This window comes from Choloepus didactylus, chromosome 17, assembly GCF_015220235.1.
Source record: "Choloepus didactylus isolate mChoDid1 chromosome 17, mChoDid1.pri, whole genome shotgun sequence".
NCBI lineage: Eukaryota > Metazoa > Chordata > Mammalia > Pilosa > Megalonychidae > Choloepus > Choloepus didactylus.
In genome coordinates this window covers 78,364,693-78,390,593 of record NC_051323.1, presented here as the reverse complement: position 1 = coordinate 78,390,593, position 25,901 = coordinate 78,364,693, and the positions used below count along the sequence as shown (strand labels likewise).

At 48.6% G+C, this 25,901-nt stretch overlaps 1 protein-coding gene across 2 annotated transcripts in view; it reads left to right on the top strand.

Annotated features, from left to right (window-relative positions):
- The window catches only part of CKAP2L (cytoskeleton associated protein 2 like), a 29,017-nt gene extending 3,936 nt beyond the window's left edge, over nucleotides 1–25,081 (top strand). The window contains exons 4-9 of one of the 2 annotated variants that reach the window (XR_005212377.1): nucleotides 7,025–8,217; nucleotides 10,979–11,186; nucleotides 14,422–14,577; nucleotides 17,686–17,749; nucleotides 18,305–18,381; nucleotides 19,805–19,922. Coding sequence is in view for 1 of the 2 variants with exons in the window: in XM_037807084.1 (XP_037663012.1) it covers nucleotides 7,025–8,217; nucleotides 10,979–11,186; nucleotides 14,422–14,577; nucleotides 17,686–17,749; nucleotides 19,805–19,994; nucleotides 24,132–24,357 (2,037 nt within the window). In the remaining variant the exon portion in view is untranslated. Of the gene's footprint in view, nucleotides 1–7,024; nucleotides 8,218–10,978; nucleotides 11,187–14,421; nucleotides 14,578–17,685; nucleotides 17,750–18,304; nucleotides 18,382–19,804; nucleotides 19,995–24,131 lie in introns of those variants that run through there. The other variant, XM_037807084.1, reaches the window with a different exon arrangement.
- The last annotated feature ends 820 nt before the right edge of the window (nucleotides 25,082–25,901 follow it).

The window sequence follows — 25,901 nt, the reverse complement described above, 5'->3', positions numbered from 1 at the left end:
GCCACAGCTTCCCCGTTCCTACCAGCTTGCAGCAGTGTGGTGTCTCCGTTAGGATTGCTGAGCTGGTGGTAACACATTGTTCACTCAAGTCCGTAGTTGACATTAGGGTTCCCTTGATGTTGTACGCCTCTGTGGGTCTTGACAAGTGCTCAATGTCACATCCACCATTACAGCCTCATTCCAAGTAGCTTCCCGGCCCTGAACCCCCCGTGACTCCCGCTCATCCCCACTGCCACTGGTCTTTTCGCTGTCTATAGTTTTGCCTTTTCCAAAACTTCCTGTAGTTGGACTCGTACAGCCTGCAGCCCCTCCAGGCTGGCTCCTTTCTCTCCGCAGAACGTGCTCAAGGCTCCCCCAGAGTTGCTTTGCTCCCTTGCCAAGACGAGTGACGCTGTCTGTGTGTCTCTTCCTGGCTCTCCTGTTCCTTTCTGTCACCAGCACTGTCTCAGTCACTGTCCTTGGCAGGAATCCTTGAAGTCAGGTAGTCAGTCTCTCCAACTTAGGTCTTCAGGGCTGTGTTTGCTGTTCTGGGTCTCTTGCCTTTCCATATACGTTCTGGAATCATAATCCATGAAATAATTTGCAGGGATTTTGATGGGGATTGCATCGAATCTATAGATCAAGTTGAAAGAATTGATACCTTAATAATAGTAAGTCTTCCTTCCTATCTCCATTTATTTAGCTCTTCCTTGATTTATTTCATCTGAGTTCTATAGTTGTCCTCATATAGCTCTTGTACATATTTTGTTAGGTTTAACCTAAGTAATTCATTTTGTTTGGTGCTAATGTAAATGGTGGTGAGTTTTTAATTGGCAATCATTAATGACGACCATATCATCCGAGAATAAAGACAGTTTTATTTCTTCCTTCTCAGTCTGTGTAGCTTTTATTTCCTCTGCTTACCTTGTCACATTCCCCAGGACTTGCAGCACGATGTTGAGTAGGGGCTGTGAGAGAGGACATCCTTGTCCTGCCTTCTTCCTGACCTTAGGGAGAAAGCGTCAAGTCTGTTGGCAACAAATTCCCTCAATTTTTGTGTGGCTGAGAAATTCTTTATTTCTTATCGCTTTTGGAGGATAATTTTACTGAATTCAGACTTCTAGGTTGGTGTGCCGGTTTGAATGTATTATGTCCCCCAGAAAAAGCCGTATTCTTTGATGCAATCTTGTGGGGAAGACATAATAGTGGGGATTAAGTTGGAACGTTTGGATTAGGTTGTTTGCATGGAGATGCGCCCCACCCAACTGTAGATGATAACTGATGGGGTATTTCCATGGAGGCGTGGCCCCACCCATTCAGGGTGTGCCTTGATCAGTGGAGCCATATAAATGAACTGACTGAAAGACAAGGAACTCAGTGCAGCTGTGAGTGATGTTTTGAAGAGGAGCAAGCTTGCTAGAGAGGAACGTCCTGGGAGAAAGCCGTTTTGAGGCCGAGCTTTGGAGCAGACGCCAGCCACGTGCCTTCCCAGCTAACAGAGGTTTTCCGGATGCCATTGGCCATCCTCCAGTGAAGGTACCCAACTGCTGATATGTTACCTTGGACACTTTATGGCCTTAAGACTGTAGTTGTGTAACCAAATAAACCCCCTTTTATAAAAGCCAATCCATCTCTGGTGTTTTGCATTCTGCAGCATTAGCAAACTAGAACAGTTGGTGAGGTTGTTTTCAACACCTTAAACATTTCACTCCACTCTCTCCTTGTTTGCACAGTTTCTGAAGAGGAGTCTCATCAGCTCTTGTCCTCGTCCCTCCATAGGAGAGGTATTTTGTCACTTTGACTTCTTCCAAGATTTTTCTTCACTTTGGATTTTCTGCAGTTTGATTATGATATGCCTAGGGATAGATTTTTTTAGTATTTATCTTACTTGGTTGTTCGAGTTTCCTGGATCTGTGATTTGATGTCTGTCATTAATTTTGGAAAATTCTTATCTGTTATTACTTCAGATCTTTCTCTTTCTTCTCCTTCTGTCATATTCCCATTATGTGTATGTTACATCTTTTGTAATTGTTCCATAGTTCTTGGACATTCTACTCCTTTTCTTTTTCATTATTTTTTATTTTTGCATTTAAGTTTTGAAGTTTCTATTGACGTATTTTCAAGCTCACTGATTCTTCCCTGCACCATGTCCAGCTGACTGAAGAGCACACCAAAGGCATTCTTCATTTCTGTTGCAGTTCTTTGGTTTCTAGCATTTCCCTTTGATTCTTCCTTGGAGTTTCCATCTCTTTTCTCTCTGTTGTTGCATGTTGTTCACTTTTTCATTAGAGCCCTGTTCCAGTTTGCTAATGCTGCCAGAATGCAAAACACCAGAAATGGATTGGCTTTTATAAAGGGGGTTTATTTGGTTACACAGTTACAGTCTTAAGGCCATAAAGTTTCCAAGTTAACACATCAACAACCGGGTCCCTTCACTGGAGGATGGCCAATGGTGTCTGGAAAACCTCTGTTAGCTGGGAAGGCATGTGGCTGGCATCTGCTCTGGAGTTCTGGTTTCAAAATGGCTTTTTCCCAAGACGTTCCTCTCTAGGCCGCAGCTCCTCTTCAAAACATCACTCTCAGTTGCTCTCGGGGTGTCCTCTCTTAGCTTCTCTAGAGCAAGAGTCTGCTTTCAACGGCCATCTTCATACTGTTTCTCATCTGCAGCTACTCTCTCAGCTTCCATGCTTTCTCAAAGTGTCCTTCTTGGCTGTGGCAAGCTCATATAGTGCTCCAGCAGAGCAATCAGGGCCCACACTGAATGGGCGGGGGCCACACCACCATAGAAATTATTCAATCAGAGTTACCGCCCACAGTTGGGTGGGGTGCAGTTCCATGCAAAGAACCTAATCCAAACGTTCCAACTTAATCCCCACTATTGTGTCTGCCCCACAGGATTACGTCAAAGAATATGGCTCTTTCTAGGGGACAAATTACATTCAAACCGGCACAAGCCCTTAGCACATTCCTTCTGAGGTGGATTTAAAGGGATCGGGAGTCAGAGACTGAAGTTCTGTCTCCAGCCCATCTCTAACTCCCTGCCTCACACTGGGCAGCCACTTTCCCTTGCAAATGAAGGGGCTGAGTTTAATGACCTCTAAAATCTCTTCCAGCTCTAATGGCTTATATTGCATATTGGTTGGACGTCTATTCTTCCATTCTGGTGCCTCTTCTAAGCCCTGCTTTTTCTCTCGGTGGAGGGTTCGAAAATAAATGACCAGTTCTCCCACCTATAATGAGTTAGCAAGAGCAGGTGGACTTAAAAGAAAGATGTCACATGTCTGACAAGGGGCTAGTATCCAGCATGCATAAAACACTTATAGCTCAACAATTAAAGACAGATAACCCAACTGCAAAATGGACAAAGGATCTGATTAAACATTTCCCCCAGAAAGATATACAAATGGCCAATAAGCACATGCAAATATGTTTAACATCATTAATTATTAGGGAAATGCGAATTAAAATCACAAGATACCACTTTGCACCCATTAGGATGGCTGTAATAAAAAAGACAATAACAAGTGTTGGTGAGGATGTGGAGAAACTAGAACCCTAATACATTGCTGGTTAGGAAGGAAAACAGAGCAGTTGCCTTGGAAAACAGTTTGGCAGTTCCTCAAAAAGCTAAACATAGAGTTACTAAAGACCCAGCAATTCCACTTCCAGGTACGTACTCAAGAGAATTGAAAACATGTCCATACAAAGTCCTGTACTCTGATGTTCACTGCAGCACTATTCACAATAGCCAAAAAGTAGAAATAGTCAAAACGTCCATCAACTGATGAATGGATAAATAAAATGTGATCTATCCATAAAATGGAATATTATTATTCATCCATAAAAGTAAATTATGATACTAAGCATGGATGAGCCCTGAAAACACGCCAAGTGAAAAAAGCCACAAAGGCCACATATTGTGTGACTCCATTTATATAAGATATCCAGAATAGGCAAACGCACGGAGACAGAACATAAGTTAGTGGCTGGCAGGGGCTGGGGAGAGAGGGTGGGGAGTGGTTGGGGAGCATGCTGGGGTGATGAGAGAGTGTTATGGAATTGGATGATGATGGTTGCACATCTTGTGAATCTACTAAAGCCCCCTGAATTGTACACCCAATCTATTCAAATCAGCAAGAACGAGCAATTAAAGAGTGACCTGTCCGAGACTGCTACACCTCCATCTGCACCTCTTCAGTAAGCAGCGATGGAGAAGTCTGAGGCAGATTTCAATACTGGGGCTCCAGGGGTAACCCAGGCAGTGCCGTGCAGGTCTGCCGTCCGCCTCTCCACCTTCCAGCCGCAGGCCTCCCCTGCCAGCAGCACCGAGCATGCATGCACCAACGCACCAACTGGTGGGCGTCTCTGCCCCTAAGGCCAAGTCATTCTAATAAACCGTGAGCCAGTAAGTTCCTGTGGGTTAAGCCAGCCCGTTGCATGGTATTTGTTTAGCAGCTAGGAAACAGAAACAGTTTTTGATACCAGAAAGTGGGGTGCTGCTCTGCAAATACCTGGAAATGTGGAAATGGCCCTGGAATTGGGTAGTGGGCCAAGGCTGGAAGGATTGTGAGGCGTCTGCTAGAAAGGGCCTTGGTTTTGAAGAGACTGTGGACATGGGTGTTAGAAGTTCTTCTGTTGAGGCTTAGAAGGAAATGACAAGTGTGTTATTGGAAACTGGAAGAAAGGTGACACTTGTAATTAAGGGGCAGAAAACTTGGCAAAATTGAGTTCTTATGTTGGATGGAAGGCAGAACATTGCATCTCAGCGATGAGCTTAGATACTGAGCTGAGGAGTTTTCCAAGCCGAGTGCAGAGGGTCCAGTCTGGCCTCTTGCAGCTTATCATAAAACGCAAGAGGAAAGGGCTGAGCTGACAGCCAAACTCCCAGGCACAGAGGAACCAGAAGTTGGTTTGGAGAATCCTCAGCCTGCCCAGGCAGCGTGCTCTGGGCCCAGGGCCCGAAGCAGCTCCACCAGGGCCCCCCTGGGTTTGGGGAAGTGAGTCCCCAAGGACAGGGCTCCCCCCACGGGAGGGCTGACTGAGCATGGATCCAGCCGGCCGTTTCAGTGGCAGTCAGCACTGGAAATGTATTACCCAGGAAGGATCTGTGGAAAGTTCTGTTGTCTGATGGCTTGCACCTGCTTAAACTGCATGCAAAGCCGACAGGGTTTTTGCAAAATGTGTGTGAACAGAACCACTGCCCGCCTAGACTGAAAGGAACAGAGAGGGGACGAAGTGAAGGAAGAATGACTTCCAGGACAGGACCGTGGAAGCCGAGGTCTGCACCAGAAAGCTCTCCTTGGGCCAAGAGAGTGGGCCCACCCACGAGTGTGGAGAGGACAGGTCCACCCTGTGCCGGGAGCGGACAGGCTCAGTGCCCTGTTGTTCAGGAAGAAGAGAGGGCCTGTCCACCATTCCAGTGTCAGAGAGAGGGGGCCCCACACCCCAGCATTCATGGTTTGCCTGGAGAGCAAACTGTCGATACAGGGTCTCAGAACTTGGAATCGAAGGCGCCTGCCCTGCTGGGTTTCAGACTTGCTTGGAACCCGTTGACCATGTTTTCCTTAGTTTTTCCAATTTCCTTGCAGTTTCTCCCTTCTGGAATGGGAATGCCTATCCCAGGCCTATCCCACCATTGTATATTGGAAGGAGGTAACTGTTTTCTAGGTTTTGCAGGTCCATCAGACAGGAATTTTGCCCCGGGACAGACCACACGCATAAATGATTTTGATGAGACTTTGTACTTAGCATTGCACTGAGATGACTTGAGGCTTTGGGAGAGGTTGGAGGAATGAGTGTATTTTGCAGGTAGGAAGAACGTGTCTTTCTGGCATCCAGAGAGTGGACTGCACCACAAAAGGCATGTCCCAGCCCTCGGTCCGGGGGCGTGGCCCGTTGTCAGTGGGATCTCTTGAAGGTGTGGCTTCGGTAAGGTGTGCCCCCCAGCCAGGCCGGCCTGTTATCCAGATGGCTGGAGTCCTTCATAAACAGAATGAAATTCAGGCACAGAGAGAAGCCCCGGGGAGTGGCCGGAAGTCAGCAGAACCCAGAGGAGAAGGGAGAGGACGCAGCCATGTGCATCACCGTGTGACGGAAAAGCCGGGAACCCCAGAGATTGGCAGCCGGATGGGAGATCCCGGCCCCAGAAGGGAGCCACCTGGACTGGGAAACCCTGGGCCAGTAGATTCCTGCTGTTAGGCTGACTCGTGATAGGGGATTCATTTAGCATCTAGGAAACTAAAACACACGTACTCTACAAATCGCTGCCGAATTCTGAGTGATTACTTTCACTGTGGGTGTCCGGAATGCACAGTGGCTGCGTGTTATTTACCACATCAGTGCTGAACTCCTCTCTTTAGTTTTCAAAGCTCTCTAACCTAGTCCTACCTCTATTATCCAAAATTATATCATGCGACTAAAACCTTTCTTGTTAGTAACTTAGAATCTACCTCAGCCCCTATCCTGACTGACCTCACCAACATGACTGATTTTCTGCTGAGATGCGGGTGTTTATTGAGAGCTTCTCCAAAGTATCTCCAGCCTCTTGGCCTCTCACTCTCTGTCTTCTTGCCCGCCAACCTTGGGGCACGAGGCAGAAGTTCTTGAGTGGTACCATAACCTTTACAAGGCAGAGTTTAAAGAAAAGAATGAGTGTAACAGTATGAAGTAGGAGGAGGAACTTGTTGGGAGGTTTCCTAATAAACTTATTATGTTTGTATCTCTCCACAGTCCCTGAAAGCATACTGGTTTGGGACATGATGGGCATTCAGTGAGAACTGTTTTCAAACAGCCATCCATTTTGTATGTTCACTGCATCTCTGCTTAATTCTGTCAAGCTAAAACATTCTGAAATACCTCTGATAAGAATTCATGTTATAAAAATAACTTTTTAGTGAGCCTTTCTTTACTTTCTCAAGATTGAACTTTCTTAAATTAGATTCTAACTAAAGTAATTTTTTTGAGCATAAACATTTTTTTTTTATTTTTAAAACAGTAAGCTATTGTTATGAATTTCCTTTTTTGATGTTTTTCTTTGTGTTTTCAGACTGTTAGACCGAAACAGGATCTTACTAACCGTGGTGCTTTGCCTGTCAAAGCTGCAAAGCCCGGCAGCGTCAAGCTCCAGCCAAGACCCACCAATATTGCGGGGCCCCAGAAGCCAGAGCTGGGCCCACCAAAACTTGTGGGCAAAAGGCCAGCTTCAGGATGTGTTTCTTCCAAGCCAAACTGTGAACCTTCCAGCAGTGATCCACAGCAGCACAAAGACAGATCATCCACTATAGAACTGTCAAGAAAACTTGTGAGATCACTTAATGTACAGGAATCAGAAACCACCAAACAGCAGGGAGCAGACCAAGGAACTGCTAAATGTACAGACTCTGTGGACAATATCCATGTTGGAAATGAATCCTTGGGTAGCTTTCTAAAAGAGCTAAACAAAGAAAACCTGCCCCAGACCTTGTCAGACTCCGAGAGGAAGCCAGATCCTGAAGTGTACACCGTAAGTAAACCAAAGACTAACTCCTGTAAGCTGACCAGGAGTAGGTTGGCTCCCAAACAAGTTGTGGGCAAAAGTTCAATGCATGGTGCTGTTCTGAAAGACAGAGTTAATAAACAGTTTGTTGGAAAAACGCAAGTTAGGATTCTCCGAGAAAAGTCGCAGCAACTCTCGAGAGGAACAGGTCTCGCACGGCCAGAAGAAAGGCCCCCGGGGACGGCTCCCTCTTACTCTTTTCAGACCCTTGGTGGGACTCGGGCACCCAGGAGACCACTGGCCAGGGGCCAGGACATGATGGTCAACAGGGGCACACGCCAAAGACCAGACAAAGCTGAGGTGCAGCCACATCACACCAAACCCAGGACACATCCCCACTTGGTTCAGGGAGGAAAGAGCAGTCTACATCCAAACTCCGGGCAAGATCAGAAGGCCACGCAGCCTGGTTTCAGACCTCGAACGCCGTGTGTACTGCAAAGATCAAGGGCCGTGAGCCAGAGGCCTCGTTTGACAGCTGGCACCTCTAGTTCAAGGACAAGTGGAAGCAGTGGGAATGAAGCCAGTGACGGCTTTCAGCAGCATGCACAGACTTCGGACTCCAAATTGAAAAAGAGTCTTCCCTCAAACCATTTTCCAAACAAGACAGCTCCCAAAACTCAGGCTGGTGGCATAAATAAAAGAGGAGGCCCAAGTGGAATCCAAACTAATCCAAATATTAAAAAGAAGGCAACAGAGGATCGAAGGTACTTTGCTTTCATTCCAAAATTATTTTGTAGCTTGAAATGATTAGGCAAATTGACCACCAAGAATAGGATACAGGCCATAAATAATGGCTTCTGAGTAGTTGTTAGCTACAACCCTGGAGGAAAAAAATGAGACAAATACAACACAGTGTTAGTAAAAACTGGGAGTTGCCATTGTCGACTCCTCCTCAAGCCCCTCCATGCAGGCACTGAGCAGGCTGGGGGCAGGGAAGGGAGCTCATGGTAGCCGGGAGTGGGAGGGCAGCCGTCCCCTGCCAAGGAAAAGGCAGGAAGTCTCTAGGAGTGAAGCCGTGGGAGGAAGCTAGGGAAGAGGGGGGCTCAGAAGGGCTGGATGGTGGGAACCAGGGGACCAGTCCAATTGCGGGGCGCAGATTCTGACACAGATGAGGCTTGAGACCAAGCCGCAGGGTTCTGCAGCCGTGTACATGGCCGGACCTCTCTCGTGATGGGGTGGAGCTCCCAGCGGGAAATGAGGAGGTTCCTGACGAGGGCGAGAGCTAGATGGTGCAGTGTGCAGTGAGGGAGTGGTCTGGATACAGCCCTGAACACCACTGACAAGCTCTCTGCCCTCCTGAGGAGGCAGAAGATAAACAGCTTAACCCAGGGCTATGTGGTTGAGAGCGGCTGGGACAGCTTCTGTAGGTGGGGGTCAGCGAGGGTGCGCTCCAAGGGAGTACAGGGCCTCCGAGCCAAGACCCAAGGCTGAGAAAAGGCGAGTGACAAGGAGGACGAGCCTCTGAGCAGAGAGAAGACGGAGTGAGGGCCTGAGCTGGGGAGCGAGGCCCTGCGGGTCAGGCAGCAGGTGAGCAGTCGCGGGACCCTGCTCTTTGCCGGGTGCATCTGAGTACAAAAGAGAGGGAGTCTGGAGAGGGACAGCATCGTCCACTCATCCCTCAGGTGCTCCTGGAGCACCTGCAGCGTGCCAGCCCTGGGGGACCCAGGTGAGCACGCAGTCAGTCCCTACCACTGGGAGCTTGTTGTCTGAGGCACACATGCAAGTACTAGAGAAATAAAAGTGTGGCCCGAGGTTGACTTCAGAGAAGGAAAGCTCCCTCACGTGCCGGATGCCTCCGTTTTTGTCATCAGGGCTGGTTAGGGTGAGGTGGGGAGCAGTTGGGGTTGAAATAAGCACTGCATGGGTCGTGCTCGGGAGTCAAGGGAAGAGAAGCATGGTTTGTGGGAACGAGGGTTGGGGAGGGGGTTGACTGCCAAGTTCTGAAGGTGCTGGAACTGTTTTGTATCTTGACTGTAGTGATGGTTACCTGACTTCATGTGTTTGTCAAAACTCACAGAACTGCACACTGAAAGGTGAATTTAATGAAGGTTATTGAACATCTGTGTGTGCCAAGCCCAGTGCTGGGTGCTGGACGTCCAGTGGGAGACAAGACAAGGTTTCTGCCTTCTGGGAGCGACATCCTGGCGGGGAAGACAGAATCAGCACGTGATTAAACGAGGCAGGACAGTTAGGGTAACCCCCTCTCCAGGGCACGGCGTTTCTGCAGAGGACTGAGCCTGAAAGTGCAGGCCCCGGCAGGAGCGTCTTGGGTCAAGAAGCTGAAGGTGGTTGTCTGGGGGGTGACCTGAGGTTGGAGAGGCAGGCTGGAGCCAAATTATTTGGTGCCTTTCAGCCATGGAAAACACTTGGAGTTTTATGCCGCCAGGCACAGACATCTGGTTTGCATTTTAAAGGTCTTTCTAGCTTTCAGAAGAATGAATTTAATGAGGTTTAGGGTCGGAGCAGGGAGATGAGTTAGGAGACTGCTGCGGCATTTGGGCAGGTGACTGTCTCGGGCTAGGGTGGTGGCAGTGGAGATGGACAGGTGGACGGGCTGGTGCCGACTGTACGGCGACGTGTCTGGTGTGGGGTAGGGGAGGGACCTCTCAAAGGCAGCTCCTGGTTTGGGGCCTACAACTGGGCAGAGTGGGGTACTGTTCACCAAGGTAGGGACGCCCGGGAACAGGTTTGAAGATGAAACGCAGGAGCTTTGCTTTGGACGGTATTAAATTTAGGTGCCTGGAAGACGCTGGCTTGAAGACGTGGGCCTTATGAAGTTCGGGGCGCCAGGGAGAAATCTGGGCTGAAGACATGCATTCACAGCCAGTGTGCAGTCGTCACTGTGCAGAGCCTGCATCTCCAGACGCTGGGGCCTGCGCGTCTCGGGGCCTCCCCAGCGGCAGTCCACAGGCTGCTTGGAAGCAAGAGTGGAGTGTGTGGACCGTGGAGCAGATCTGGGGTTGGCCGGCTACTCAAGAAGAGCCCTGAAGTCGCTGGCTGGTCAGGAGAGGGCTGAGGAACTGGGTGGGGTGGTCCCTGAGTGACCACCGCCCTGCTGAGGGCCGCATGTTGGTCTGGTGGGACTAGTTAAGTGGCAGGTGGTGGAAGAAATGGTGAACTGAGTTGGTGACCCAGGAGACGGAGGGGACGGCTTGGACAGCAGCTGTCAAGGGAGCGTGCAGGTGAAATGAAAATTTGTGGGGAAAAATGAAGAACAGTCAAAAAGTCAAGGAGTGTGAGGCCACGATGCGGCCCCTGTGGCCCTGGCACCTCCCCGGCCTGCCTCCTGAAGGCAGGGGCTGCCCAGTGCTGCCGTCGCCACCGTCTCAGTCGGTCCTTTGCTGTGGTTGGAAGTCGTTAGTTGCACTCAATCTGTGCATGTCGCAGAGCTTCGACGCTTATAACCACTGAAAACTAAAGTCGGTCTCCCTCCCCTTCCCCCAACCCCCACCCCTTTAATTGCAGAAAACAACTGGAAGAATGGAGGAAATCTAAGGGGAAAATCTATAAACGGCCCCCTATGGAACTGGAAACAAAAAGAAAAGTAATAGAGAAAATGAATATTTCATTCTGGAAGAGCATCGAAGAGGAAGAGGAAGAGAAGAAGGCACAGCTCGAACTGTCCGATAGAATCAGCAGCACCTTGGCAGAGTGCCTGCAGCTCATCGAGGGGGTGAGTGGGGGGCCCGGAACCTGGGCCGCCTAAACGTGGTGCTGGGGACGGAGCCTACTCTGCATGTCTAAGCAGGAGTTTAGTTATTCTTTTTAATATAAAATAATAACAAGATTAATAACTGCACTCAGTGGTTCTTATTTGCCAGCACTGTTTTAAGCACTTTACTTGTATCACCTCATGCAATGACCATCACTATCTTTACAAATGAAGTGGAGGTGCAGTCTGGCTCAGGGGGATCCCGAAGGAACTTCAGGGTCCAAAGAGTCAACATTTGGGTACGAAGCTCAAGTCAAAGGCAGGTCATGTGTCAAGTTGGTTATTCTAAATACTGTGGGGAACTGTAAATGGTATCTAAATTATGTTTGAATTCTGCAGATAAGAATAAAGTAGATGGAAGGCAAAAAGTATGATTCTTAGGAGATTCCCTGACAGAAAACTATATTAATTAAAAATTGTGGATCAGACTTCTATACTGAAGTCCTTGAAACAAGCGAGACCATCAACAAAAAATGGAAAACTTGAATCAAACAGTTTTTCCTTGCAGAATTAAACTCCAGTTCTTTTGTTTACTTTCATTTCTTTCTCTTTTAAAACTTTTTTTTTTTCAATTTTTTGCTCTTTCTCTTTTTTAGTTGTATTTTAAAAGTACATGAATACGTTCTTGTTACAAGCATTTCAGAGCGCAGCAGATGACCGGCCTCCGGGCACTCTGGGAGGTGACCACTCTGGCCGGTGTCCTTCCGGGTGGTTTTGTGCGGGTTCATATACAATAGAGAAATAAGTAGAGCGTTTTGTTTTGTGAGTTGCAATTATTTTATTTCGGATTTTTATACATGTTCTTTGACTATCTTGTGTTTTTCTAGTAGTGGTGTTACACTGGTTTTTTCATATCTTTTGGGTATTTTCCTTTTTACCTATACTGTGAAAAAAGTTTGTGGAACTTGAGAATTACCTTGTTCTTTGAATGTTTGGTAGAACTTGCCCATAAAATCCTCTGGACCATGCTTCTTTGGGGGATAGTTTTGTGTGTGTACCTTTTCAATTTCTTCTATGATTATTGATCTAGTTAGGTTTTCTATTTTTTTTTTTTTTTTTGAGTCAATTTTAGTAATTTATTTTTGTGTTTTTTTTTAAATCAGACTTGCCAAATATTTCCCTATTTAGTAATCTTTTTAAAAGGCCATCTTTTGTTTTTTGTTGATTATTTTTTCTCTTGCACTCATGTCTGCACCTGTTCTTATGTTTACCGTTCTTTTTCTAGCTTTTTTAGTTGAAAGCATAGGTCATTTGTGGCAGTCCTGATTTTCTTATGCGTGTGTGTGATGCTGTAAGTTTGCCTCTGGATTCACTCTGGTCCTGTCCTCAAGTTTGAGTGGGACCCGTCAGGTGGGGTCAGAGAAGCAGGAGCCACGCAGGTGTGTCCACAGGAGGAACGTAAGCTGGAGTCGGCTGCACCTGCCCTGTGCAGGTCCTTCGAAGCAGACCCTGGGGAGTGATTTGTGAGGACAAGGCTCCCAGAGAAGGCTGGTAGGGGCACGGCCAGCGAGGGAGGAGCGCGAGCAAAGCCCCACAGAGGGTGCCTTTGCCTCTTTCCACGGCCGCACCTCTCGGGGTTGTCCAGATCAGGGCAGCGGGGCAGGAATCAGTGTGTGCAGTCGCTGGCTGATGGTTGCCCCTGTGGGGACATGACTTCCCAGGTACATAGGGCTCTCTGGACCCAGAAAGAGATGCAAATGCTGGCTGTCGGGAAGGGGAGCACATCAGGAGCCCGTGTGCACGAAAGGGTACAGGAACACAAGCCGACAAAGCAAAAGGGGGCCTGAGCCCACAGGTGCAGGAGGCAGCACCATGGGGTCCAGGGGAGCAGAGAGAGGTTGGGGTGTCCTAGAGACTCGGAGGCAGAGCCCTGAGGATGGGCCCTGCAGGCCTGGGGCTCCTGCCACCCACGGGGCACGTTGAGGCTGGGTCCGGGCTGCCAGCGCCAGAGCACAATGCCAGCCCATGGGAAGGCAAATGTGGTTCCAGATGGTAAACTTTCTGAGTCCTTACACTTAAGAAAGTATTATTTCACCTTCACTGGGGTCATAATTTGACTGGGGAAAAATCTAATTTCACATTCTTTTCCTAGGAGAGTTTGAAATTACTGCTTTTTCTTGAATCTGGAGTTGTTAATTAAAATTAAAGTCTCATGTCAATCCGATTCTCATTCCTCTATAAGTAATCCTTGTTTTCCTCTCTCTCTCTCTCTCTCTCTCTCTCTCTCTCTCTCTCTCTCTCTCAGCTTTTAAGGTTTTCTTCTTATCCTTGGTTCTTTTCTCATTCATCCTGTTTGGCCCTCCAAGGGCCTTTTCAGTCTGAACACTTGTCTCTTTGTTTGGTTTCTGGAAGACTTCTCAGCTGCTTTGAGTGTGTGCTCTCCTTTGCTTTCTCTCTCTCTCCTGCTAGAAATCCTCTTCAATGGGTGTCGGAATATAGGAGTAACTTGTCTCCTCCAGAACTCGCACTTCTCTTTCAGCTCGTCCTTTCTCTGTTGTTTCGCACTGGGTTATTCCACAGCTGAATCTTCAGCTCACTGACTAACTCCTCAGGGTGTCCTTGCCACTGGCCAGCCCCCTGCTGGCTCCTTCTCATCCTGTCACTCTGGAGCTCCTGCCTGCAGTTCTCTAGGATGTATTCCTCCTGGCTCCCTCCCCTGCTTGCTCCACTGTCCATTCTTGTGTTGTTGAGCTTTACGCCTCTTTCCTTGGTGGTTTTCTCAAGCTCGGGTGATTCTTGTGTGTGAGCTGCCCGGGTGTCTCCCCTGTCTCGGGGGTGGGGGGCTGCTCAGCCTAGGGGGCCCGTCTGGGCCAGAGGAGACCAAGCCAGTGGAGCTGTTTCTACTTTCCTTTTTGTATATAAATGATCGGTCTAGTTTCTTTGTTTCATTTGTCTGTTTATTTTTTGCACCAAATAAAAATGTAGAAAATATGTCCTTACCTTCAGCTATGATATACGTTTTTCTGTGTATTTAACCTCATGTAATTCTTAACATTTAATGATCAGTGCCAAAACTCATTGAAATGTAGTTAAAATGGGTACATTTTATTATATGCAAATCTGCACCTCAGTAAACTTGAAAGGTTTAAAAAGTTGATAAACCGATGACCAGGCTGATGTCTGGCTGCTGTGAGACATATTTGGAAGGTAACAACAAGGTGGTCATAATTACCTCTGGGCATTTCCTTTTTCCTAGGGTGTATTTTCTAAAGAAATGTTTACCATATTGTCCAGTATTCCTGAGGCTGAAAAATTTGCAAAATTTTGGATCTGCAAAGCAAAGTTGTTGGCACGAAAAGGCACCTTTGACGTTGTCGGGCTCTATGAAGAGGCAATTAGGAGTGGGGCAGCAGTGAGTATCGGTCCTGGGCGGGCCTCGCCTTTCCCATAAAGAGCCTAAAAATATATTAGACCCATCGCATTGATATCCATCACATGAAATAACTTAAAATTCTAAGACCTAGAGAAAAACTCTAATAATGTTTTATTGCAAAGACTATCAAATAGATTTATGACACTTTTCACTTAAGTAAGTATAACTTTCCATGTCATTACGTATTTTATGGTAACTTTTTCCATGGTTATTCAAAATCAAATAATTCATTTAGGTGTGTTAGGAAAAATATCAGTCCTCTGCCTCTCTTCGTTCTCTCCCATTTCCCACATCCCAGAGCAAACTGATTATTTTGATATTTTCCTCTGTACTTTCAGGGTACAAAGGTTTGCTTGTATTGCTGTTTCTCGACTTTCCAGATTTAGATGTGATTTGTGGACTTCCAGCCGTGGAAGATGGGAATTTAAGCCTCTTTCACACACAGCTCTACGGACACACAACACACACATACATCCCTGTCACCGTTGCAAACCTCTGCCGTCCCTCATATTTCCATTAGTCGTGTGGAAATTCCGGTCACTTTTCAGCATCCTCCTTATTGTGAATATATTGACCCTCTGTACACTGTGGCCTCTTTGCCTTTCATGCACAATGCCCTGCTTTTCCTGGAATTAATTATTGTCCAGTTGTTCTTTGGCTTAGTTTTCTGAGTTCTTCTATACCAATTCCCCAACTCTTCAACATCTAAATTTCTCAGTATTTTCAAAATATCGGATATTCTATTGAATTCTTTTTCTTGGAGACCTTTCTCCCAGAGCCACCTTCTGTTCTTTACCAGCTGCCACCTCAGACCCCCTTTCACCATCACCCTCAGATTCCCTTTATATCCTTCTTGAGTTGGGCAGATCCGGAGACCTTATCTTCCCCCTTCTTGGTTTATTCCTTCATTTTGGCAGAGCACGTCCTCCAGTAGCTTCATAGACTTGCATCGGTAGCTCAGCCAAGTAAAGAATTCTAGGTTACAAGCCATTTCCTCAGAATATTGGAGGCTCCAGTGTTGAAAGTCTGAGTCACCCTCATTTTTGATCCTTTGTGTTTGGTTGGTTTTTCCCCTGTGGTAACTTGAAGGATCTTTTCCTGCCAGAGTGTTCTGATCTGTTACTAAGGTGTGCCCAGGCCTGTCGGATGTTTCTGCCATGCTGGGACCTTCCACTCAGAAGGTCTTCTGGAGCGATGTCGCCGTGGTTTCCTTTCCGCTGGGGTCTCGGGTCTCTCGGGTCTCTCGCTCTGGAACTCCATTGTTTTGACAGTGGACTTCTTATTGTCTAATTTCCTTTTTCTATTTTCCATCTGTCTTTTGCTCTGCTTTTAAAAGATTTCCTATAATGTGTCTTCTAATCTTTCTATTGAGTTTTTGATTTGTCGTATTTTTTATTTCCAAGAGTCCTGTGTTGTTGGGTTTTTTTTAACATATAATCTGTTATTTCTTGGTTGCAGTATCTTCTCTCACTGCTCTTAAAATATTAATGGTAGGTGTTTGTTTTTTAAGTTTTCTTCTTCCTGCATTGTATGTTTCTTCTCCAAAACAGGTCTTTTCTTTTTCTCCTGCTTTCTTCTCTATTATTTATTAAAGGCTTTACTCAGATGCTGATGAAATTGGGTTATTTGCTTGTATTTAAAAGCTGGGTTTGGAAAAGCTTATCAGAAGTCTGGACACGTAGATGAGACTTCACTGGCTGAGTCAGTTGGGTGGAAAGCTTCCACATCAGTATCTCCAGGTCCTTTCTCCCAGCCTGGCCAGATTCCCGAGAGAAGGTTCTCCCGACTGTGTACCAGGAGAGGAGAGCTGGGGCCTCGGACTCTAGCCTGGAAACTCTCATTGGTCTCCCGTTCAGTGCGTGCACCCACTTCACTCAGCCTGGCACAGTGGCTGCCTGGAGCGCAGGGTGGGGTGGACTTGAGGGTCCGGCTGCTTTTGACAGATGCTCAGAGGCCCTCCTGGTCTGAGCCCCTGCCTCGTTCCTGAGCCTTCCGGAGACCTGGGTGAGTCGGGCTGTTTCCTGGCCACACCGCCTGCTTGGCTGCCCACTTCCTCCTGTATCCGGCTCCCAAGAGCTGGTTGCTATTTCTTCTTTCCAATTCTCTTCCTCTGTGGGTTGCTGCCTTTTTTAATCCTTTTATTATCTCAGAGTTTCAAGAGGGAATAGAAATAAATGTTTATTCCATCCACCATCTTTAACCGAAAGTCGGTAAAAATGTGACACACACTTGATGAATGCTTTATATGGTTCAGACTCTTTGCAATGTGTCCTGTACATTTATTCCCAATTCACTATGCGTAAGGCACAGTTGTATTTTAGATTTGGTGAGATTGTGTGGGTTGCTTTCCTTTTATGCTGCATTGTTGGTTTTGATCTATTTGCTGGACCCCCAGGTCAGGAAGCCTGACCTCCAAATACGAGATCCCATGAGAAAGTGCAGTGCACTCTGATGTTCAGTGTCTTGATATCGTTTACATGATTCCGAAAAGCAAGGCTATCTCAGATAATTTTATCAGCAAATTACTTTCTATAAAGGTTTTTGTTTTATTTAAGCTATGTTGCTATTATGTTACAAAATTAGAAAGAAAAAGAAGGAAACGACTAAGGAAAAAATTGCCCAAAATGCCAACAGAAGTCATATTTGGGTAACAGGGTTATAGATTTTTTTTTTTCCTTTTTTGGTTTGACTGTTTTTATTCAATTTTTCTGTTATGAGGCATATGACTTTTATTATAAAACTAGGGTAACATAAAAACATTTGCAGTTTCTCTGTTTGGCTAGCTTTACAACTTTGGGCCTTTCTGTCAGAACACATCTTCAGTGTGTGCGAACCTAAAAGAAAATGGAATTTGATTTAGAGAAATTTCATTAAAGACAACTTTCCATAAACACACCTTCATTAAAGTCAAGTGTGTCAGCATTTAATCAACATTTTACGTTCCTTCATTTTTCCCGTGAAGCTATAAATCTGAAACTTTTAAAGTGTTATAGCTAGATGAGTTTTTTTAAAAGAAGGAAACATTTCTGTTAGATCATTTTTTTCATGAATGTTTTTAATACTGTTCATGTGTTCTCTTCCTTCCAGCCAATACAGGAGTTGCGGGAAGTTGTCCTTAACATTTTACAAGACCCAAACAGAACCACGGAAGGTACCATTATTTTTGTATTTAAATTCCTTCCTTCTGTCTGTGAAAGAAAAAGTCACCCAGGGACTCATAGGAAAAAAGAAAGGACTTGGGTTCCATGGCCTGGCCCTTTCAGCCATCGGCAGCAGCCAGTTCATTTCCAGTCCTACCCAACCCTGAACAAAGGTTGTTTCCAACAGAAGCTCCCAGGCTAGAGAATCTTCCGTGGAGTCTTAGGTGGGAGAAGACAAATGGCTCTTTATCAGGAGAGACTGAGGCAAAAGGTTTGGGTAACCTGAAGTGTAATCCTAACAAACCCACCCGCACCGTCACATCTGAATTCGTGCCATCCCTTTAAAATCAGCCGTTGCAGGAGGCTTTTTCCCTGGTGCCGTAACTGTCACTGCGAGAACCTTTAGGAGACCTTCTCCGAGAATGGCTGTGCCAGACACGGTGGGCGGCACGTTGTCGTTGCTAGTAAGATCCATTACATGAATTGAAAGAAAGAATAGTTACCTATAGAAAATAAAATGGATTCTTTTTATTATCTTAGAAGATAACAGATCATTTTCCTTTAAGAGCAGATTTTACTTTGAAGAACAGTGAAGTCATTGGAATCATGCTGAGAACCCGCTGCTCTGGGGGATGAGTCCTAGGTGGGTGTCCCCAGGGTAGACTCTCGGCTGGGAACAATGCTGCTATCCAGATATTTGGTTATAATATACAGCCATGTTCCTCAAAGGGCTGAAAAAAAAAACAGTCAAGAATCCCTCCCTTTTGTCTCACTGATAAGAACTAATTATAACATGTAAACTCATAGACATGAAAGATAAGGTACCAAAATATAGGACGAGGCTTAAGAATGGGGAGCGGTTGCTTAGTATGAGCAGAATGTTCAACTAGGATGAACTTAAATGTTTGGAAATGAACAGAGGTGTTGGTAGCAAGATGTGAGAATAACTAACAGTGCCAAATGGTGCGTGAGTGAGGTGGAAAGGGGAAGCTCAGAGTCATACATGTCACCAGAAGGAAAGTTGGAGGTCAAAAGATGGGAATGTATAAAACTGAATCCTATGGTGGGCAATGTCCATGATTAACTGTACAAATATTAGCAAACTCTTCCATGAACCAGAACAAATGTATGACAATACAATTAGAAGTTAGTAATGGAAATTATTAACTTCCATTCTTCATTAATAATGGAAGTTAATAATTAGAAGTTAATAGGGAAGAAATATATACCTATTGCAAACTATATACTACAGTTAGTAGTATTTCAACATTCTTTCATAAACAACAACAAATGTACTATACCAACACTATGAGTCAACAATTGAGCGGGGTTGGTTAGGGATATGGGAGGGTTCGAGTTTCCTTTTCTTTTTTTTTTCTTTTTCTTTTTTCATCTCTCACTTTATTTCTTGTCTGGAGTAATGAAAAGATTCTGAAAATTGAACAAAAATTCCGGTGATGGATGCACAGCTGTATGAGGGTACCAGGGGCAACTGATTGTACAGTTTGGATCTTTGGATAATTGTATGGTATCTGAACAATCCCAATAAAAATTAAAAAGAAAAAAAAAGAATCCCTCCCTTTTGCCTCGTCAGCCCCCTTGACCCTCTGAGGGTCTTGGCCTCCAGCCACGATTTCTGTCTGCCTCGGTCTACCTTCTCTGCTTTCATTTTGGTCATTGTTGGTGGCGTTTTATGAGAATTGTGCAGTGTTTTGCATTCTGCCACCCACGGTCCAATGGCCTCATGTGCTCATCCCAGTGAGGAGGGGACCAGGGGGTCTCGATCCAGGGTGGGTAGGAGGGTGGAAGGCCAGTGACCAGCCCCCATGGGCACTCTCAGGGTGTGCTGGAGGTGGAGACCGTTCCAGGATCCATCCCCAAGGCCTCCTGGAGGGCTGGTGGGGGCTGGCCTGCGGCGCCAGGAAGGGCTGCTCCTGTGTCCCAGAAGTCAGCCACTCCTCCCAGGATCACTGGGAAACTGTCGGATGCGTTCCTTCTTCATTTTATTGATTTTTAGCTCGTTGCATTGCAGAACCTCACTTTCCTCCTTGACTTTGCACACATAGGAACTACCTCTGAATCTTCAGTTGCTGAAACCAACACAGCACCAGCAGGAGAGCTGGCTGAGGGGATGGAGCCCAAGAAATCTTGTCTTTCTCCAAAAGATAGAGAACAGGTCACAGCAACACCCCAGACAGCCACAGCCGCCCAGGACAGGCACCCTGGCATCAAGTTACAGGTGGCCCCGGTCCCCAGGTGAGCAAAGCCTGCAGCACATCGGGCTCACAGATCAGTCTCCCCTCCGCACGACCGGGATAACAGCTGTCTATGGTTGCTCCTGCTCACGGGTGGGGCGGGGCCACCAGCAGGAGGATCCGCGGCCTGCTCTGCACACACACTTCCCACACACTCGGCCCTGACGACCGTGCCCACCTCTGCACACTCTGTTCACACACTCGGCCCTGACGATCGTGCCCACCTCTGCACGCTCTGTTCGCACGCCATCGACTCTAACGATCGTGCCCTTCTCTGCACACTCTCTTCACACACTTGGCCCTGACGATCGTGCCCATCTCTGCACGCTCTGTTCGCACGCCATCGACTCTAACGATCGTGCCCTTCTCTGCACACTCTCTTCACACACTCGGCCCTGACGATCGTGCCCATCTCTGCACGCTCTGTTCACACACCATCGACTCTAACGATCGTGCCCTTCTCTGCACACTCTCTTCACACACTCAGCCCTGACGATCGTGCCCATCTCTGCACGCTCTGTTCGCACGCCATCGACTCTAACGATCGTGCCCTTCTCTGCACGCTCTGTTCGCACGCCATCGACTCTAACGATCGTGCCCTTCTCTGCACACTCTCTTCACACACTCGGCCCTGACGATCGTGCCCATCTCTGCACGCTCTGTTCACACGCCATCGACTCTAACGATCGTGCCCTTCTCTGCACGCTCTGTTCGCACGCCATCGACTCTAACGATCGTGCCCTTCTCTGCACGCTCTGTTCACACGCCATCGACTCTAACGATCGTGCCCTTCTCTGCATGCTCTGTTCACACGCCATCGACTCTAACGATCGTGCCCTGCTCTGCACACGCACTTCCCGCACACTCGGCCCTGACGATCGTGCCCATCTCTGCACGCTCTGTTCGCACGCCATCGACTCTAACGATCGTGCCCTTCTCTGCACGCTCTGTTCACACGCCATCGACTCTAACGATCGTGCCCTTCTCTGCATGCGCTCTGTTCACACGCCATCGACTCTAACGATCGTGCCCTTCTCTGCACGCTCTGTTCACACGCCATCGACTCTAACGATCGTGCCCTGCTCTGCACACGCACTTCCCACACACTCGGCCCTGACGATCGTGCCCATCTCTGCACGCTCTGTTCGCACGCCATCGACTCTAACGATCGTGCCCTTCTCTGCACGCTCTGTTCACACGCCATCGACTCTAACGATCGTGCCCTTCTCTGCATGCGCTCTGTTCACACGCCATCGACTCTAACGATCGTGCCCTTCTCTGCACACGCACTTCCCACACACTCGGCCCTGACGATCGTGCCCATCTCTGCACGCTCTGTTCACACGCCATCGACTCTAACGATCGTGCCCTTCTCTGCACGCTCTGTTCACACGCCATCGACTCTAACGATCGTGCCCATCTCTGCACACACACTTCCCACACACTCGGCCCTGACGATCGTGCCCTTCTCTGCACGCTCTGTTCGCATGCCATCGACTCTAACGATCGTGCCCTGCTCTGCACGCGCTCTTCACACACTCGGCCCTGACGATCGTGCCCATCTCTGCACGCTCTGTTCACACACCATCGACTCTAACGATCGTGCCCATCTCTGCACGCTCTGTTCACACGCCATCGACTCTAACGATCGTGCCCATCTCTGCACGCTCTGTTCACACGCCATCGACTCTAACGATCGTGCCCGTCTCTGCACGCTCTGTTCACACGCCATCGACTCTAACGATCGTGCCCATCTCTGCACGCTCTGTTCACACGCCATCGACTCTAACGATCGTGCCCTTCTCTGCACACGCACTTCCCACACACTAGGCCCTGACGATCGTGCCCATCTCTGCACGCTCTGTTCACACACTCGGCCCTGACGATCGTGCCCACCTCTGCATGCTCTGTTCGCACGCCATCGACTCTTAACGATCGTGCCCTTCTCTGCACACGCACTTCCCACACACTCGGCCCTGACGATCGTGCCCATCTCTGCACGCTCTGTTCGCACGCCATCGACTCTAACGATCGTGCCCTGCTCTGCACACGCACTTCCCACACACTCGGCCCTGACGATCGTGCCCATCTCTGCACGCTCTGTTCGCACGCCATCGACTCTAACGATCGTGCCCTGCTCTGCACACGCACTTCCCACACACTCGGCCCTGACGACCGTGCCCATCTCTGCACGCTCTGTTCACACACTCGGCCCTGACGATCGTGCCCACCTCTGCACGCTCTGTTCGCACGCCATCGACTCTAACGATCGTGCCCATCTCTGCACGCTCTGTTCACACGCCATCGACTCTAACGATCGTGCCCTGCTCTGCACACTCTCTTCACACACTCGGCCCTGACGACCGTGCCCATCTCTGCACGCTCTGTTCACACGCCATCTACTCTAACGATCGTGCCCTTCTCTGCATGCGCTCTTCACACACTCGGCCCTGACGACCGTGCCCATCTCTGCACGCTCTGTTCGCACGCCATCGACTCTAACGATCGTGCCCATATCTGCACGCTCTGTTCGCACGCCATCGACTCTAACGATCGTGCCCTTCTCTGCACGCTCTGTTCACACGCCATCGACTCTAACGATCGTGCCCATCTCTGCACGCTCTGTTCGCACACCATCGACTCTAACGATCGTGCCCTTCTCTGCACGCTCTGTTCACACGCCATCGACTCTAACGATCGTGCCCTGCTCTGCACACGCACTTCCCACACACTCGGCCCTGACGATCGTGCCCATCTCTGCACGCTCTGTTCACACGCCATCAACTCTAACGATCGTGCCCTTCTCTGCACACTCTCTTCACATACTCGGCCCTGACGATCGTGCCCATCTCTGCACACTCTGTTCACATGCCATCGACTCTAACGATCGTGCCCATCTCTGCACGCTCTGTTCACACGCCATCGACTCTAACGATCGTGCCCTTCTCTGCACACTCTCTTCACACACTCGGCCCTGATGATCGTGCCCTTCTCTGCACGCTCTGTTCGCACGCCATCGACTCTAACGATCGTGCCCTTCTCTGCATGCGCTCTTCGCACGCCCTCAGCCCTGACGATCATGCCCTTCTCTGCACACTCTCTTCACACACTCCAGCCCTGACAATCGTGCCCTTTGCACACGTGCTCTTCGGACGCCCTCAGGCCTGACGACACCTGACTGCACTTGGGAGGGTGCTGCAGGCTGGGAATGCTAGCAGGAAGTGCTCAGCCCCCTCACCCCCTTTTGTCCCACCTTCCTTTGCTGTCAACACTGTTGTGGGGGCGTGAGGGTTGCAGGAGGCGGGGCAAGATGTCCTGGGCAAGGGCGGCCTCTGAGGCTGTGAGAGGAGCAGCAAGCCACACAGCGAGAACAGGGGGCAGGGGGGTGGATTCTCACAGCAGACGTGTTTGATTTGAGCAAGTACGAGATTAAGGCAGAATCTGTGCTGATTTAAGGAACCATGTCAGGATATCAGCACCATTTTTTAAAACGGTAATGTAGCATCACTTTTCCCTGTTCCCAATCGTTTGCATTTGGATGAAGGCAGGCAGTTGATCCAAAAACCACCTCTGCTGGCCCTGGATTTATTCCGAGAGCGGATTAGCAGGTGCGCCTGCTGGCATTGGCCAAGTAACAGTGGCTTTGTGCAGTGTGGGCCTGCATGCAGGTCTCCAGGCTGCGTTTAGTTGCATTAAAGTTTACTAGAAAGATGCCCATTTTGTTCCAGTTTCAGTCTGTGGCTTGGTCCACCATTTCCAAAGACGTTCTTTGAGTAATTTTCTGTCAAAGTTAGAAAGAATCTTAGAATTCATACCTCCAAACCCATTTGGTGATAGGACCAATTTCCTCAAAACCCAGCAACTCTTGAAAGTTTGTGGAGTAAACAAACACCAACTGCCAAGTAGTTGACTTTAAATAAACCACACTCCGTGCCCTGAGTCCCTGTGCTTACACCGTCTGAGCGCAAATGGGCAGCACCCACCTCTTCTGGGATGCGGGGCCGGCCCCTCAGGGCAAAGCTCTCGAGGCAACCCAGGGTGAGATGTGCCCTACGTTTCATTACAGAGTAAGAAAGGAAGATAATCGTGTTTCAAAAGAGGTTGTAAGATTCTGAATGCGTTTCTCGCTGTCTCTCAGAATAAACGGAATTCCAGAAGCGCAGGACGTGAAGCTCGTCACTCCCGTGCGGCGATCGGCGAGGATCCAGCGGTCTGTGTCCCGCTACCCGGAGCTGCTGCGGGAGCACGGCCTGGTGGTGGTGTCCCTGGAGGAGCTCCTGGAGCTGGAAGAGACGGAGTGTTTCATCTTCCGTAAAAATGACGCTCTGCCTATAACATTAGGCTTTCAGATCCCTGACTCGTAATTTCTTGACACTTAAAAAAGAAAGTTTCTGGTATTTCAGAGCCTCCAGGAGACAAGAAACGCCCTTGTTAGAGGTCCGGGAAGAACTGTAGAACAGCTTCGTGGACACAGAGGACGGGCCCTCGGGACTTGTTCCCTGGCTTACACTCAAATTCCGGACCCGACGGGCGCGCGTTTGGCCTGTTGGTTAGGACTGTGGTTTGCCACAGTTGTGCAGTGCGTGTGCGTTCCACACTGCCGGCTGTAAGTTTAGTTTCTCCCACAGGCGTGCTAAACAGTTGTTAGTCGACTTGACTCCAAGTGTGGTTTTTCTGTCACGAGCCCGGGGCCTCCACCTGGTGCCTGGGTTGCTGCCACAGCGTCCCGCGGATTCTTGGCCTCTAGGGCAGCGTTCCTCTCGGGCAGCAAACCCCAAAGCCCGGTGGCCGCCTGACCTTTCGTACGCAGCCCAGCTCTTCATTATGCGTAGAAACACTTCAAGTGAAAACATAGGGACGGTGAGGGGAGGCCCCGGTCTCTGCTCCGCTGGGGGAGCACCGGACTGAGAAGGAAATGTGAGGCCTGAAGACGGGTCCCCCGGGGCAGCCGCCCTCGGAAAGGGGAACTCAGAATCGCCATGTAAATTAACCTGTGAAAGAACGCAGGCAACACATTTTTAATTTTAGCTTTCTTAATATTTAAGCTTTGTCTAAAACACACAAAACATTAAATGTCAGTCTTTGGGATTCCGTGCTTATTCATTATCTCATTTATCATAGAAAACAGTGGCGACGGCTCAGCCTCAGGCTCAGGCTTTGTCGGGGAACCTCCACTTGGTCTCCCGTGCAGCCCCAGCGAGGGCTTCCCCTCCCCAGGGACTTAGCATCAGCCTCACCCAGAGACCAGACGTTTTCAGCACGAGGGAAGCAGGTCATCTCTCAGGGCTCATAAAACTGAGCTATCAAACCATAGTGTCAGTAGACTAACTTCAATAAGAAATGGAGTTTTCACAGCAACCAAAATGCAGGAATCCACAGGGCCTTTAGGCAGACTCACCTGAGAAAGCAAACGATGCCCAAAGGGAAGCCTAGAGATACAGAAGGAAATACCCAGAACCAGGCCGGGAGGGTCTGAAATGTGGCCCTGCACGTCGGTGACGACGTGGGCTCCACACAGGGCCCGAGACCCACTGCCAGGCCACCTGCTGCTTCATCCACCACTGCTCTGGCTTCCAGAACATTCATCCTCCCACCAGGCCTGGAGCCAGCAGAGCAGCTTTGTCTGTCTGTCCTCAGAGCCACCTCCTTGCTATGGCAGCTTGACCCAGAAGTGCAGCTTTACGTCCCGCACTGCGTGGACAGCAGCACCCTGGTGGAACCAACGTCGAGTATCCAAAGTGACAAGTCGGGGGTCTGTCACCCCCAGACTCAATGGAGGCCCAGAGACCAACAGTTGGGAACAACTGCGTACCCCGATTCTGTAAATAGCCGCCCCGAGAAGCCGGGCAGCAGGCAGGAAAGAAGCCCTCTCCCTGGGGAGGGAGACCCACCTCTGCGGAAATGGTCC